The 17,365-nt window shown below is 41.0% G+C and overlaps 1 protein-coding gene across 1 annotated transcript in view; it reads left to right on the top strand.

Annotated features, from left to right (window-relative positions):
- TMEM131 (transmembrane protein 131) overlaps positions 1-17,365 on the top strand; it is a 178,074-nt gene that overhangs the window by 32,377 nt on the left and 128,332 nt on the right. Inside the window, exons 5-6 of the mRNA XM_015570023.1 lie at positions 2,168-2,236; positions 14,003-14,126. Of these exons, the coding sequence (XP_015425509.1) occupies positions 2,168-2,236; positions 14,003-14,126 (193 nt within the window). The remainder of the gene's footprint in view (positions 1-2,167; positions 2,237-14,002; positions 14,127-17,365) is intronic.

Raw genomic sequence — 17,365 nt, forward strand, 5'->3', positions numbered from 1 at the left:
TCAGCAGAAACAGTCCTTCACCACTCAGCTTAGGATGCTTGATGGGTCAGCTGGTAGTATTTGCCCATAGCTAGGGTCTCAGTTTTGCCAAGGTCACTGCCTGAGCTCTGAGTTCAGGGGTGCTTTACCTGAGAACAGTTAGGTAAAACTACTAGCTTGTACCCTGGCCAGTGTGGCTCAGTTAGTTGGGTATTGTCCGGTGCACTGAGGGGTTGCTGGTTGGCTTCCTGGTCAAGGCACATACCTGGGTTGTGCGTTTGTCCCCACTCAGGGTGTGTGTTGGAGACAACCAATCAGTGTTTCTCTCTCACATTGATATTTCTCTCTCTGTCTTTCTTCCTCTCTCTCTAAAAAAGAAAAATCAATAAGAACATATTTTTTTAAAAAACGCTACTGGCTCTAACCCAGCGGTTCTCAACCTGTGGGTCGCAACCCCTTTGGCGGTCGAACATCCTTTTCACAAGGGTCGCCTAAGACCATCCTGCATATCAGATATTTACATTACGATTCACAACAGTGTTTATATATAAATTAATGAGTTAGACACATTTACTTTATGCAGTACACTTTCCCCTGGATTGGATTAAGAGTTCATGCAAGTTTGGGTTTCACAGTTAAAACTGATGAACTTTATCAGTTGTAGTATCTCTTGTTTCAAAGGAGCCAGAGTTACATCATGTCTTAGATTCTAAGACTTAGAAGGACAGAAATTAAGAGTAGATTCTGTACCTCCTGCTGCATGTAGCAGCTGTCTTGTGAGGAGTCGTGCCTTCTTTGTCCCAACATCTTTAGTTTTGTGCTTTAGTACAGTATCATCTTAATGTTGGGTGTTTTTCTTCTTATTTGTGTGTGTCATTTTTGCTGTTCACCATATGTAGAGGGATTATCAAGCAGCACTGAGGATTGCTCTTAATGGTAGGGTTAAAAACACCTTTGACTTTAGAGCGTTTAGCTCAATTATGCTACTCCTCAGACTATTTAATCTTTATAAAATTGAGTTAAAGCTAAATTTCCTACATATTTTGTATGTTCTTGTCTATTTCTAATGTATTTTCTCTGTTTCTTGAATAAAATTACTGTATCATCTGAAGCTTGTGTTCTTGTGAATTGTGGTGGTGATGGAAATAGTCATCTCACAGAATCGGTTTTGTTTTTGTATCACTTCTTAAAATGCAACAGAAAGAGAAATATGGACTATTTAGAAACTTTAGTGGCTGACTGAATTTCTGACTTTCTTGGTATATAAACAGATGACTATAGTTATATGGACTCAAACCCCAGGTCGTTTATATTTAGCATCACTGTTAGATCGTGGTGATGTTGAGGAAATTTGCTATTCTGAAACCTGTTCTAGTGGGAAGTACCAGTATCAAATGGGATAGTTAGACATGATACTCAAATATTTAGGCCAAGATGCCATAGATCAGTGTGTTCCAGACTCTCAGGTTAAAAAGGTATTTCAGTTCTTGGAAATTTCTGTCCCAAAATTAATTTTTGTTTAGTTCCTTTGCCATTTTATTTATTTATTTTTTTTTCATTGATTTTTAGAGAGAGTGGAAGGGAGGGGAAGAGACAAAGGGAGAGAAACATCAATGTGATAGAAAGGCACATCAATTGGTTGCCTTTTGCATGCGCCCTGACCGGGGCCAGGGATCGAGCCTGCAACTGAGGTACATGCCCTTGACTGAAATCAAACCCAGGACCCTTCAGTCTGCAGGCCAATGCTCTATCCACTGAGCCAAACCGGCTAGGGCTTCTTTGCCATTTTAGTTATAATATGTATAATGTCTTCCAAGTAAGTTGTAGTTGTATTATGTATTTATAGTTCATTGTATATGTATAAAAAAATCCAAGTGAGTATGTTAAGGTATATTATTATCAACTATACCAACCAAATAAATTTCAACATTTCATCTACCTGAGCAGTTTCTGTTTTTTTGCATTACCTTTCAATAGGGAAATTACTCCTGTGTTGTTGTTTTTAATTTTGTTAAAACACACATTTGCTGATATGCTCTAATAAAATAATGCACATCCCTAATAGAACATTAGACTTAACCTTTCTTAAAGATACTTTTTTTGTGACAAAATTTAAGTGTCTGACTTTAGCTTGGGAAATAGGCTATTTGAGGAATTCCTTCTTAAGCTGTTTTCTTTTTACTTACAGTATATCTCTGTACCGAGGTAATTGCAGACCTATACGATTTGAACCACCAATGCTGGATTTCCATGAACAGTAAGTTTAAAATGTTCAGACCATAGTTATTCCTTTCAACCATTATGTATATTTTATTCATGCATTGTTTTGCCTTTTGCCTGTGTTATCTATATGAGAAAGTTAATGTTCAAGTCACCAGGGAAACAAATAATGTTTAATGCAGTTTACATATGGGAAGCAATATTATGAACAAAACATATAATAGTAACTTTTGAAGTTTGAAAACTACTCACATATTTCAGTCTCTTTTCAGAGACTCTTACCTTCAGAAGCAGCATAAAATTTATAGGTTACCTTTTCTGATTAGCACTTAATTTCCATTTTTATTATTTAAATGTTTCCTGTGGATATTGAAGGATATACTATTTGTTTGATACATGGGTTTTTATTTTATTTTTTAATCCTCACCTGAGTATATGTTTTCATTGTTTTTTAGAGAGAGAGGAAGGGAGGGAGAGAGAAAGGAACATTGATGTCAGAGAGAAACATTGATTCGTTGCCTCCCGTATGCTCCCCAGCCAGGGATTGAACCCACATCCTAGGTATGTGCCCAGACCAAGAATGAAACCCACCACCCTTTTTTAGGTGTTTGGGATTGTGCTTCAACCAACTGAGCCACCCGGCCAGAGAGATACATATGCTTTTAAAGTACAAACTTTTTAAAAAATTGATTTTAGAGAGAAAAAGGGATAGGGAAGGAGGGGGGAGAGAGAGAGGGAGAGAGAGAGAAACAATCATTGATGTGAGAGAGGAAATTAGCCAGCTGTCTCCCGCATCCACCTGGACCAGGGATGGAGCCCGCAACCTCTCTGTGCATGGGACAACACTCAACTCACTGAGCCACACTGGACAGTCTAAAGCACAAACTGTTATACACCACCAGAACAGTAATGTTAACCAACTACAGCAAAAGCATTTAAACACATGGAAGCTAAACAGCATGTTATTAACACGTTAAGCGCTCTGTCTGTTTTGTCTGCCGGACGGAAAGTATTTCATGTTATTAACACGTTAAGCCCCCCAAAATGGAGAAACTGAATTTTCACAAATCCTTGTTATAAAACCAATACATGAATATAAACAGTTTCCTAAATTTAGAACTTTTGACTATAGAAAATAAGAGAGATGTGCATGAAAGAATTTGCCTGGCATTTTTATTTTTAATATTTTTGTCTGGCAATCTTAGAGTTAAGGTTCATTTTTATGAAACTTGAAAGTAGTTTAGAACAAACAAAATGAATTGTTTTGCAAAAAATACATTATCATTGAGTCAGAAAGTAACTGATTGCTAAAGGAAATCAGAGATGTGTTCTAACACATATCCTCTTTTTAAATATATTTGTTTTTCACCCTCAGAAACATAAAACTTAGTTGATTGAAATTTTTTCCTTCATGGACTACTTTTCTGTTTTTGCCTGAAAGAATCCCTGCTCTTTCTTAAATGAATATTAAGTGGAAAAAGAGTTATAGTAGGATACCTTAGTTTAGAATGGCCCATCTTTATATCTCCATGCCAGGTTAGTCACCATCCACCCCACCCTGCATTTTTGTTCATACGTTGCCAGTTTATTTTGGGGTTGTTTTTTTCTTCCCAGTTATCCAGCCCTTAAGATAAGTGACCCTGTTCCTAGCTCAGTAGTAAATCCTGATTAATCTACGTCAGCTGTAATAATCCCATTCTTGTTTGTGATCAATTCAGGGATGGATGTGACTCGATTTTACCCAACATAATGAGGTCTGGTCTACTAATGGATTTCTGGGGAAGGATTTTTTTTCACTCTAAAGGGGAGATAGATACAATAAAGAAATACCCCTCTTCCTTGCTGAGTGTTGTCTGCATGTGATTCCTGAGGTGCCATGGCAACTCTCTTGTAATTAGTCAGAAGTGCTAGCCTGAGGACAAAGTCAGCGAAGTTTGTCTGACAGAGGAGAAAAATGGAAAGAAATTGTGCCCTTGACCATATTGTCAAACTGCTGAATTAACTAACCCCGGAACTGCCTGACTTCAGGTCTTTTTGTTAGGTAGCACTTACTATTCTTGCTTTCTTGCTCTATTATGGAGTACATGGCATTGCTGACCTATTCTTCCCTCTCAACTCTTCTCCGCCTCTACCCTTGTGAACCACTGTCGGTGTTTTCCTCCTGTGTCTAAGGCTCTATTTTCTTAGTCGCTTTCAGGATTCTGTTCTGTCTGTCCCTAACTGGCTGCTTCTGTTTCCCCCACTCTTCTTACTTGGTGATCTCTTTCGAACCTTTGTTCTCTGCCGGTGCTATCCCAGCCTGTACTGCCCTCTTCGCCCGCCATCACTCACCTTCGTCCTCAACAGCACCTCACCTCAGTGTGTCCCGCTCTTGCTCCTGTGTTTCCAATCTCTATGAATGGGGCCAACCAGTCAGCAAAGCCTGAGTCTTGAGGCTTCTTGGTTCCTCCCTTCCCTCAGAGGGCCCCATCCCTTTTCCCACCAAATCCTTACCAGAATCCTGTCGGTTTTTCATGTCTGCTCCTCTCCCACCTTCATTGGCAACTCTTCTCGTCTTAATTCACGCCTTTGTCATTTCTTACCTAGACTGTGACCACATGCCCGCCATGTTCCAGTTTATGGTGTATACTACCAACAGAGAAATCTCTGTACCTTCAAAATCAGATCATGTCATTTTCTGTACTCCTCCTCCCCAAAAATCCTTTAATGGTTTCCTAATGTCTTCAGGATAAATATTAAATGTCTTAACATCAAATCTGCCCTTTATCTTTCTTATATGCCATTCTACCCTAAAAGTAAGTTATACATACTTTAGGAGTCTCCATATAAAAATAATGTTTATGGAAGCTTTTATATAGTCACAAAAGTATAAAGAACAGATGATGAATGTACTGTTAGCCCAAATTCAATAACGAACATTTCTGCCACATTTTACCTCACTTTTGTTGATTTTGAATCATTTGAAAGTGGCAGACAATGACATTTCATTCCCATGTTCTTCAGCAGACATTTGCATATATAAAGACATTCTCCGTAACTGCGGTGCCATTGCTGGTGTTGTAAGACAATTAGCAGTCATTACATAGCGCCTTTAATTCCTCTGCTTGGGTCAGTGCTATAGTTGGTTCTAAGGGATAGAAATCTGACTGAAACTAGTTGAGGCAAAAATGAGCATACATTGGAAGGAACTCTGAGGACAGGAATATGTCTAAGGAAGGTCAGAGATGTAGCTGGGACCTGGGGACAAGGACCCACATGATCCCTTGGCTCCAGGGCTCCTCTCTCTGCTGCTTATTTCTGCCTCTCTGCGTTGGCTTCTTCCCATTGCCAGTATTTCTTTCCTACAATGACAGATTCACTGACTGCTCTGCAGACGCCCATTCTGTAGCCTCCCTCCATCCCGGAAGAAGAGCTTTTTTCTTTTAGTTTGAAAAATCTCGGCGTAGTGCAGTGATCACCTTGACTTAGATCAGATGTCTACCCCACCAGTCAGTTTGGTAGTGGACATGTCTTCCAGGTGTTGTCCCTATGTTTCACCCAGAAAGAGAAGCCATATGGTGTGGGCAACTGCTCAAGCCATTTGCAGTCAGTTACAACTCCTTGGCCTATTAAATCCCTAATGACCTTCACTGCTATGGAGGATGGCTGTCCTCTGGAAGCAGGCCTTCCCCAGCTTCCCCGGCGGAGGTAGAAACTGCTTTCTCTCTGCTCCACGGGTCGTGTTCCCTCACAGAGCTGGGATGGATCCCCACCCAAAATTAGCTCTAGATGTCAAGACTGATGACATCTCATGCATGCACACCAGGAGAGTATGGAAAGGTTTAACATAATGAATGAGGCTTTCTGGGGAGAGCTGCGTGAGTTCCCACGCAGGTCTGAAAAATGGCTTGAGAGCGGAGAAAGGAGACTGACTTGGCTTTGATTGTGGCTAAGGGAGGAGTGTGTAGTGGACTTGCATGGTTTGAACTTTTCACTAGATCCAAGAGGGAGAGTATGCAGGCTTTCTTACTGGCTTGCTCAGGTGTGGAGCATAAGGTGAAGGGACATTTGGGGCTTGAAACTGTCAATAATCAAACATGGAGTTAGAGCAGTGGTTCTCAACCTTCTGGCCCTTGAAAGACAGCTCCTCATGTTGTGACCCAACCATAAAATGCATTTTGTTGTTACTTCATAACTGTAATGTTGCTACTGTTAAGAATCATAATGTAAATATCTGATTTGCAGGATGGTCTTAGGCGACCCCTGTGAAAGGGTCGTTCGACCGCCAAAGGGGTCGCGACCCACAGGTTGAGAACCGTTGAGTTAGACTAAGTCTTCATTACTCATGACATCTACTAGCTTCTGTCAGTGCACTGGTGATCGCCCTGATTGTTTTAGTATCTGCCTTCCTTACCAGGCCAGGCTACTGAGATAAATACATGTTGTTTATCTTTGTACCTCTGGCACATATTTCACATTTAACACTTATATACAATACATTAAATCCAACAAGATTGCCTGCTGATTCATTTTGCTTCAGTTAAATTAGTTTCACATTTTCAAGTGTTTTTGCTGGACTACACTAAATATTTGCTATACCTTTTCTTTTTGGTCCAGCAATTTACTGGTTTAATGCCATGCTATAAATATGTCATTGGCTTGATATGTATAGCAGTAATTTTAGAACTTCGGAAGTATCCTTAACAGAACACTTTGTAATATTTTTTCCAAAAATTTTAAGTGCAGTTGTCGTTGCTCACTACCTTGACTGATGCACTGAAGTTTTGTCTTAAGTATTCTGTGAACCTTTTCCCACTGCTTGTCATTTTTGCTAAACCAGAGTCACTCTTTTAAAAAAAAGAATAGTTCATTAATTTTTAGAGAAAGAAGAGAGAAACAACAATGTGGGAGCATAACTTCAGTCCCCTGCCTCCTGCATGCTGCCTACGGGGGATCGTGCCCACAAACTGGGCATGTGCCCTAACGGGGAATCAGACTGAGCCACACCGGCCAGGGCCAGAAGTCACTCTTAATTTAAGATGCCCTTTGCAGTGTCTTGGAAGAACTTTACATGAGATGGAATTTAACACTCCAGGTAGCATCTGGTTGCCATGCAGGGCCTCCAAGAGGGCTTCAGGCTCTTTAGCCAGGAAGCAGCTCTAGTTCCCTGTCCACTTTCTAGACCCCCTGTATTGGCTTCTCTCACTGCTCTCTCCAACTTCTTTCACAGTAAATTAAACTAATTTTTTAAAAAAAATGATTGACTGTCTTCATCCATTTTGTTTAAATTTATTCTTAGTTCTTCTTGTCCCCTTTTCCTCTGCCTTCTTTTCTTTCCCTCCACCCTTCTCCTCCTTTCTTTAACACTTGGCTGGAATAATCTGGGCATCACGACCTCTTACCTTCCTCCCCACCCCCCTTCAGTTATTTACGCCAGTGCTGTTAAATATTCTATTTTTCCATAGCTCTTTCTTTCAAACATTTATTGTAGACTAAAATATGTTTTGGATGGAAACTTGGTTTACTGAGTTCTTTCGGTTTATATCATAATTAAGAGCAGAAAATCTTGATTTCAAATCTAAGGCTTAAAATGGAGACTTATGCAGATTGAATAGACTTGCTAAAAAGGGAGGTCTTTATTGTCGAGTTAAATTCCGTTTATGAAAGGCATTTCTCCCTTAGCACTTTTTGGTATTCCAAGAATATCAAGCAGGCCCTTTTTTCTAAAGGCATGTTTGGTGCCTTTAGCTTTTTCATGTCTAGCTTTTCCACCAATACCCTAGCTAAACCCTCAGTCTCAAATGTGTTTGAGAAGATGGTCGGGTGTGTGGTAGTTGAGTGGTACAAAGTAGTACACACTGATTTGGTGCAATTTCCTGCCAAAAGTTGTGTTAGTAAGAGTGCTGTGTCACTGTCATTCATAAGGTTTGTCTCAAGGCAGTTGCGCAGCCATCTTTTCAGCTGTTTCCTGGCATTGCATGTCCTCTTTCTGGGGCATAGGAAACTTGCCATTGACCACAGAATTGCAACTTGCTTTCCAAGCTAGTTTCTAATTCATAGCTGCTTCTTCCTAATTCTTTGGAGCCTCAGACTCTTCTAAAATATGAATAGTTAGTAGCTAGCTCTGCATTCAGGGAACAGCTGCATATTTGATTCAGCTTGGTTTATCGATAAATAATTCACACTATCCCCTTTGGCCCAACTTCTGTCTTTGAAGCAGCTCATAATGGAAATAGGACAAGCACCGGTAGACACTTGAAAATCTGTTTTATTTTTAAATCTACCTGTCTAGCCAAGCATTCACACATGCTGCTTGTGAGAGGCAGAATTCTAAGATGGTCCCCATCTTCTCCCAATTGTATTCAATCAAACACTAATTTCGATGTGGCTGTAATTGATTTGATAATATTATTAAGGTCCAAAGTCACTTAACCTTTAAGATAGGGAGGTGATCGGGGGGCCTGACCTGATAACCTGAGCCCTGGCTGTCGCAGTCAGAGACAGAAATGTTGGAAACTTGAAGCGTGAGAGGTGTTTGATGCAAGGGATTTTCTTTGTGCTGGTTTTGGAAATGGAGGGGGCCATATGGCAGGAGACTGAGAGCATTCCAAATCTTGTCACTGACCTGAATGAGCTTAGAAGAGGACTTTGCGCTTTGATGAGTGAGGCCTTGAGCAGATAAACAAGGCGTGCTCTTTTATGCATGCTGGACTTTTGCCTTACAGAATTGTAAGATAAGAAATAGGTATCACTTTAAGCTTCTAAGTTTGTGGTAACTTGTTACGTAGCAGAGAGCTAATGCACTACTTAATTATAGGGCAGGTATTAATTGGCACTTGACCAAAGTTTTCCATGTGTAATGTGACCTTTCTCTCTTCAGTCTCCCACTTTATCGTGGATTCTGCTCATATCACCAAGGGAACTGGGAAGAGAGCGTGGCAGGAAAAGCTGTTCGTAGGAGGTCTTTAAGTAGGTCTGGCCAACGAGTGCTCCTTCTGCTTCCCGGGGTGTGGACTGTCCAGAACTGCAGGGCGCCTGCTGACACTCTTCCCTCTGTTCTTGTTACTCCAACCTCTTTGAACAACATAAGTCGATGACCCTTCTCATCTGAGTAAGGGTTAATTTTTGTAGGGTGGGGCCCAGGGCCTTTCCTCTGGTCACTTAGAAAGGGCAGGGCAGCCTCCATGGCCTTGTGCAGATCAAGCATTCTGAGGCTCCTAGAGCCTCCAGACTTGTTTCCGAACCCCAAAGTTTTCTCCTGCAGGGGGCCATCTTTCATCTGTCTTCTTGTAGGATTGTCCTGTCTTTTTTATCTTAAATAAATGAGAGAACAATAAACTTCTTATAAACAGACTTCCTTAGGTTTCAGAGTTCATTCAGGAAGCCCCTTTCTTAGCATTTAGAAAGAAACTTTTAGCACATTTATGACCTTTAACTTTTCTTTGCTTCATCTCTTTTCTTCAACTTACTATTTCTTGAGAATGTTTCATTCTGTCTTTAGCCTTTCTACCATCACTTCATTACATTTCAACTTATAGCAAATCAAAGAACCATTAATTATCACGGCTTCTAGCCAGGTAGTATATCAGTAAGGTATTGCTAACTTTTATTTCTATACATACATCCCAATACATGTTGTCAAAGGGGAGTTTGTCTTTTGAGCCAGCCTCATTTATACCCCATCTCTAGAGATGTGAACAAATCATACTATTAAAATGGCCCCACCTCAGTAATCTGTGAGCCACGTTAGTGGAGGCGGATGAAAGCACTGGCATGTGTTAAAGTGCCAGAGAAGAAGTAGTGAAGTCATTTAATACCGAATCCATAGCTCGGTTAAGGATTTAAATCTACCTGTCTAGCCAAGCATTCACACATGCTGCTTGTGAGAGGCAGAATTCTAAGATGGTCCCCATCTTCTCCCAATTGTATTCAATCAAACACTAATTTCGATGTGGCTGTAATTGATTTGATAATATTATTAAGGTCCAAAGTCACTTAACCTTTAAGATAGGGAGGTGATCGGGGGGCCTGACCTGATAACCTGAGCCCTGGCTGTCGCAGTCAGAGACAGAAATGTTGGAAACTTGAAGCGTGAGAGGTGTTTGATGCAAGGGATTTTCTTTGTGCTGGTTTTGGAAATGGAGGGGGCCATATGGCAGGAGACTGAGAGCATTCCAAATCTTGTCACTGACCTGAATGAGCTTAGAAGAGGACTTTGCGCTTTGATGAGTGAGGCCTTGAGCAGATAAACAAGGCGTGCTCTTTTATGCATGCTGGACTTTTGCCTTACAGAATTGTAAGATAAGAAATAGGTATCACTTTAAGCTTCTAAGTTTGTGGTAACTTGTTACGTAGCAGAGAGCTAATGCACTACTTAATTATAGGGCAGGTATTAATTGGCACTTGACCAAAGTTTTCCATGTGTAATGTGACCTTTCTCTCTTCAGTCTCCCACTTTATCGTGGATTCTGCTCATATCACCAAGGGAACTGGGAAGAGAGCGTGGCAGGAAAAGCTGTTCGTAGGAGGTCTTTAAGTAGGTCTGGCCAACGAATGCTCCTTCTGCTTCCCGGGGTGTGGACTGCCCAGAACTGCAGGGCGCCTGCTGACACTCTTCCCTCTGTTCTTGTTACTCCAACCTCTTTGAACAACATAAGTCGATGACCCTTCTCATCTGAGTAAGGGTTAATTTTTGTAGGGTGGGGCCCAGGGCCTTTCCTCTGGTCACTTAGAAAGGGCAGGGCAGCCTCCATGGCCTTGTGCAGATCAAGCATTCTGAGGCTCCTAGAGCCTCCAGACTTGTTTCCGAACCCCAAAGTTTTCTCCTGCAGGGGGCCATCTTTCATCTGTCTTCTTGTAGGATTGTCCTGTCTTTTTTATCTTAACTAAGGTTGATTGCATAGAGGTTGCAGGAGGAAAAACATTTAGTACGAATTCTTAGGGAGATGAATGACTAGTTGTCAATTAGCCTACAGGACATTTGAGTTGTAAAAGAGCACATTTGTTGAAGAAAGCACATAATCGGTAAACTTTCAGGATGTAGGGAGGACATTTTTATGTCTGTATACTGTTATTCTACTTGTCTATATAAAGCTTGAGGAGGAAGAATCTATCTTCCATACTGTCTTTATACAGCTTCTTCCTACAGCATCATGGCCATGATTTGAAGTCCCAGCTGGATCTGTACCCACTTCCCTAATTGTGTTATGATCCTGGGATTGATGAGTCTGTTGGGTGAGGGATCCAGCTCCTGAGAAAGGCTGCACCCCAAGCAGGAGGGATTTCACACATTGGGGGCTCCTGATTGGAGGAGCTCATAAATTTCCCTCTGGATTCCCTCTGTCCCTCAGGACCCAAGCCCTGGTTCCACTTTTGGGCTTTTTCCTAATGGCTGAACGATATTGGCCCTCATGTTGGCTGGGCTATAGGCCATCGGATGCTGTTGGACAAACTCTGGCAGGCACTTGAAAATCTTTGTTGTATTTTTAAATCTACCTATCTAAGCAAGTAGTCGGATCTGCTGCTTAGGACAGGCAGAATTCTAAGACAGTCCCCAAATTCCTGGCCTGTGAGATGCACATACATCTTCTCCCCGTTGTATTCAATCAAGTACTAATCTAGATGTTGCTTCTCTGGGTAGAGCAGAGAATGTCTCCTGTGGGATCCCACCTTGCACGGGCAGTCTGGGCACAGCCTTCCAGTGACAGCAAATGCAGCCAATCATCTACTCCCACTTTCGTAAGAGGTGGTAGCATCTGCAGTGATAAGTTCTCAGAAGACCGGTAGGACTTGGTTTGGGCCTTAAAAGCACTCGAACACATTGAACCTTAGCAACAGCAGAACTTTATGTCCGCATTACAAATTCTCACACTGACGGCAAAATAAACAGCAGGGCAAGCTGTTATGAAAACCTTAAAAAAATGCATTAAATGTTTTCAAAAGACAGTGGTAAGTTCTTATTTACATAGTTTGTGGACCTTAAGCCTATGAACCTGACTTTTGGGGGTAATATGGAAAGAAAATGTTGTTACTCTAGTCTAGAAGAGAAGAACGTTTAAAATAATCCAAGACCGTGCCCATGATCCTGGGACTGATGAGTCTGTTGAAGCTGTAAAAGAAAATGAGTAAAGTGCTGGTGAATTAGATTTGATGTTTACATGATATTGACACTTCATAAAGCCTTACAATCAAGAGTTATTTCAGCTTTTTAAAAATTTTGGGTTTGGCTCATTATTTTTGTTCATATTCTTCAAACAGTTCTACATTTCAGTTTTCAAATATTAACATTCTAGTTATGGCCTACATATCTCTATTTTCCTTTTGATTTTTTGGCTCTGTCTTAAAATATTTTAAATATGTAAATAATATTCTTTCTTGCTGAATACTGAAGTAAATTGTCAATCTGCTTTTCTGACTCAATAGATTTTTACATACCTGTCCTATCTGTTGCCTTTATATGTTATATTTTTATACTAAGATTTTCTTTCGTTTTCTATAATTTCTTGCTTTTTTCTAATATCTTGCCATAGCTCCTTACGTATATTACATTATTCTTATTTTTAATTCTTGGTTCAATTTTTCTAGCTTCTGGTCTGCATTATTCAGCCTTTATTAGATGATGCTGTGACCACAACTAAACCCAAAATCTCACTGGGATTTAGACTGAAAGAGCACTCCTCTCTGGGAAATGCCACTTTCTTGGCAGAGGGAAAAGAAGCAAGAAGGCTCTTAAAACTTCATGATGGATGTCACTTTTGCTCACATTACATTGGCCAAAGCAAGCCATAAGGCCAAGCCTAATGTTACTAAGGTGGAAAAGTGTAATCTCTCATAGGTTCAGAAGCAAATGGGTAACATTACAGCCTATGATGGCATAGTATGTTTTTTAATGGATTGTTTTCTTCACAGATCCTGTTATTTTTCGGTGTGAACTTAGGAGCTCCTGTCTTGTAATGCATATTGAGGAAGGAGAGAAGGCCAGGCCTTGGTCTTTATCACTTGTGAATTTAAGAAGGGAGATGATCCCCAATGTGGAGCCCCAGTTCCACACATAGACCACTGAGTGTGCGTTATATTTATCCCTTGAGAGGAGACAGTGTATTAGGACATGAGCTAAAGCTGGATATGACTTTGGACAAATTAATTACATTTCATGTGCCTCAGTTTCCCCTCTGTAAAGTGAGGATGATAATAGCCCCTAGCTCATAAGGCAGATCTTCTCACGTAACTGCCAATTTCTCCTCCTAAATTGAAGAGCATGTATCAGTGGAATTGGGGAAGAAGAGGACACAATTCAAATTAGTAGGAAGGCAGAGTGGTTTTACAGAAAGAGATAAAAGGATCTGACTATTTTGTTTCGTGCCTGCTTCCTTACAACACTGCAAGACTCATCCAAGTGGAGACTTGCTTCATTATTTTCCAGCACCTGGCTCAATATGTGACATATAATTGACACTCAGAATATTTGTTGAGTGGCTAAATGCATCTTTATGTGTAACTTTAAATATAAATTAATTTAATAAATTGTTTTAAACGTTTATAAATGTATTTGCCTAATAACTTTAATGTTTGATTTTTTTCTTTTTTATTGAATTTATTGGGGTGACATTGCTTAATAAAATTATATAGGTTTCAAGTGAACAATTCTACAATGAATGCATCATTGTATATTGTATTGTGTGTTCATCACCCCAAGTCAAGTCTCCTTCCATCACCATTTTAATGTTTGATTTTTTTAACAACTAGAAATTAACTCAACAGCTAGAAATGATCTTTGAAGCATTTGTGACAGTAATTTTCTTTTCTTTTTCTTTGTTTTGTACAGGCCAGTTGGAATGCCAAAAATGGAAAAAGTTTACTTACATAATCCTAGTTCTGAAGAAACTATTACTTTAATATCAATATCTGCTACAACATCACATTTTCATGCATCATTTTTTCAAAATAGGGTAAGTCTGTCTTATTTATAGCAGATTTTCATTGAGTTTGAAATGTCTAGAATTTTTAAGCATATTTTTAAAAATTTTTTTGAAGGGGGGGTTAGAGAGAGAGACAGAGACAGAGAGAGACAGAGACAGAAACATCAATTGGTTGCCTCCCATACACACCTGACTGGGAATTGAACCTGCAACCTGGGCATGTGCCCTGACCGGGAATCAAACCATCAACCTTTTGGTGCACAGGATGGCACTCAACCTCCTGAATCACACCAGCCAGGGCTATGTATATCTTCTTTATTCATTCATCTCACGGTGGACACCTAGGTTGCTGCCATGTCTTCACTATTGTAAATAATGCTGCAAGGAACATAGGGTACGTGTATCTTTTTTAATTAATGTTTTCATTTTCTTCAGAAAAACACCCAGAAATGGGATTGCTCGGTCATAGAGTTATTTTTTTATTATTTAAATATTTTTATTGATTTCAGACAAGAAGGGAATGAGAGAGAATCATCGATCAGCTGCCACCTTCGATCGGGTGCCTTCTGCATGCCCTTCAACCCGGGCATGTGGTCTGATTGGGAATTGAATCATGACCTTCTGGTTCACAGGTAGACAATGCTCAACCACTGAGCCCCACTGGCCTGACCGTAATTTTATTTTTAATATTTTGATCAATCTTCCTACTGTTTTTCATAGTGGCTGCACCAGTAAGCAATCCTACCAACAGTGCATGAAGGTTCTCTTTCCTGCACATCTTTGCCAACACAGTTGTTTGTTGATTTATTAGTGATTGCCATTCTGATAGGTGCGAGGTAACATTTCATTGTGGTTTTGATTTGCATTTCCTTAATGATTAGTGATGTGGAACATCTTTTTATGTATTCATCTAGTCCAGCACCCTTATTGTAGAAGTGAAGAGCTAAACCATCAAGGGGTTTGCCCTGGTGAAACAGTTAGTGACTAGTGGCAAGGGCTAAGGTGAGGGCCTGAGTGTTCTGTTGGCCTTACCCAGTGATTTGGATCATGGTAAGGTACAGTTTGTGGCATGTACGTTACAACCTGTACATAGAGATGCACACATGGAAATCACCCAGCTGTCAGGCATTCAGACATGTTGGGTTAAAGGCAAAATAATGAAGTGCAAATAGAAACAGTTTTAAAATAGTTCACAACTGCCTACAGATTTATTGTTAACTTGTTAACTGTCTTTGCTAATTCAAGCAGTGTCTTGTTTCTAAACTTCTCCAAGCTTCAGCCTTATTAAAGGTGAGGGTTTTTACTTTTTTCATGGTGCTATCACAATACAGAGACTAGAACAATAGTTCCAAACACAGATTCTTCATGTAGGCAATATAAATAAGTGGGAGTGTAAGTCCACATGCAGTTCTTCGAATTTTCCAAAAAGTCAGAAATAGTCATTTTTATATGATATCCTAATTTTTACATATTGACAGTGAATTCAACTTTAGAAAGACAGGTAGTGTTGACCAAACAAAACAAGCCAAATGTCAACCATGTGCCTTTTTTTTAATATTTCTTTATTGATTTCAGAGAGGAAGGGAGGAGAGAGAAATAGAAACATCAGTGATGAGAGAGAATCATTGATCAGCTGCCTCCTGCACACCCCCTTTTGGGGATCGAGCCCGCAACCCAGGCATGTGCCCTTGACCGGAATTGAACCTGGGACCCTCCAGTCTGCAGGCTGACACTCTATCCACTGAGCCAAACCAGCTAGGGCCCATGTGACATTTGACATGAGCTAGGCTCTCGCAGGGACTGACTTCTATCTATGCATCTTACACAAAGAGAATAGTTTTTCTGAAAATTCTTCAAAAAACAAGTAAATGTGTATATAGTCAGAGAACAAGTTAAACACCAACCTGTTTTCCATTCCTCACAATACACAGACTAGAAGATTAAGATAAACTTCATTTCAATCTGTGACTAAAATTAAAGTGTTTTGGCCCACTTATTTTAGTATGCTTAATATAATAAACTAGAGGCTCAGTGCACAAATTCGTGCAACGGTGGCTTCCGGGCTGGCGGGGGGCGGGGCGGAACACAGGAGGTTGACCAGCCGGCCCTGCCCCTGATCGGGGGGTGAGGGGGAGCCATGGGAGGTTGGCTGGCTATTCCCACCCCTGATTGGAGGGAGGGGCTGCGGGAGGTTGTGGGGGGGTAATCGGGGCACCGATCGGGCCGGTTGGCTGCAGCATTGTACGTCATAGCTACCAGTTATTCTGGCATTCCAGTTGCTTGGCTTTTATATGTATAAATAATCTCTTTTCATGGGTTGAAGGTCATTAATGAATGTTAATGATTATTTTTAACTAGAGGCCTGGTGTGTGAAATTTGTGCACCTGGGGGGTGGGGGCCTTCAGCCCAGCCTGCACCCTCTTGCAATCCAGGACCCCTCAGGGGATGTCCAACTGCCAGTATAGGCCCAATCCTGCAGTCGGATATCTGGCAGTCAGACGTCCCTCTCACAATCCCGGATCCCTCTTGCAACCCAGGACTGCTTCTCCCTAACCACTCGCCTGCCTGCCTGCTCGCCCCCCTGCCTGCTCAGTGCACGTCATAGCAACCGGTCATTCCACCGTAACGTTCGCTTAGGCTTTTATATATATAGATTAGATGTAGAAGCCTGGACATTATTTTCTTTCAGGTTAAACTCTGACATCCATGCTTGTTATTGGGAATTGACAAAATGTAATATTAGCAGTAGTATGGAGTACTATGGAGATAATAAAAAGAATGAATTAGAACTGTTCTGTTTATAGGAAATAACTAGAGGCCCGGTGCACGGATTCTTGCACTGGTGGGGTCCCTTACCCTGGCCTGCGAGGATCGGGCCAAAACCAGAAGTCCAACATCCCCCGAGGGGTCCTGGATTGCGAGAGGGCGCCAACTAGGCCAAAGGACCCTACTGGTGCACGAATCCGTGCATCGAGCCTCTAGTATGCATATAAGATCTTTGGTTAATCTCTTTCCACCCTCTCCCTTTCCTTCTGAGATTCTTCAATCTGTTCCATGTTTCCATGTCTGTGCATTGAGCATCTGTCCCCTTGTGGTCAATGTGTGTCATAGCTACCGGTCGAACAGTCAAATGATCGCCTAGGCTTTTATAAATATAGACTAGAGGCCCGGTGCACAAAAATTTGTGTACATGGGGGGGGGGCGTCCCTCCGCCCGGCCTGTGCCCTCTCGCAGTCTGGGACCCCTCGGGAGCTAAAGACCCGCTGGCT

This window comes from Myotis davidii, unplaced genomic scaffold, assembly GCF_000327345.1.
Source record: "Myotis davidii unplaced genomic scaffold, ASM32734v1 scaffold1065, whole genome shotgun sequence".
Lineage (NCBI taxonomy): Eukaryota > Metazoa > Chordata > Mammalia > Chiroptera > Vespertilionidae > Myotis > Myotis davidii.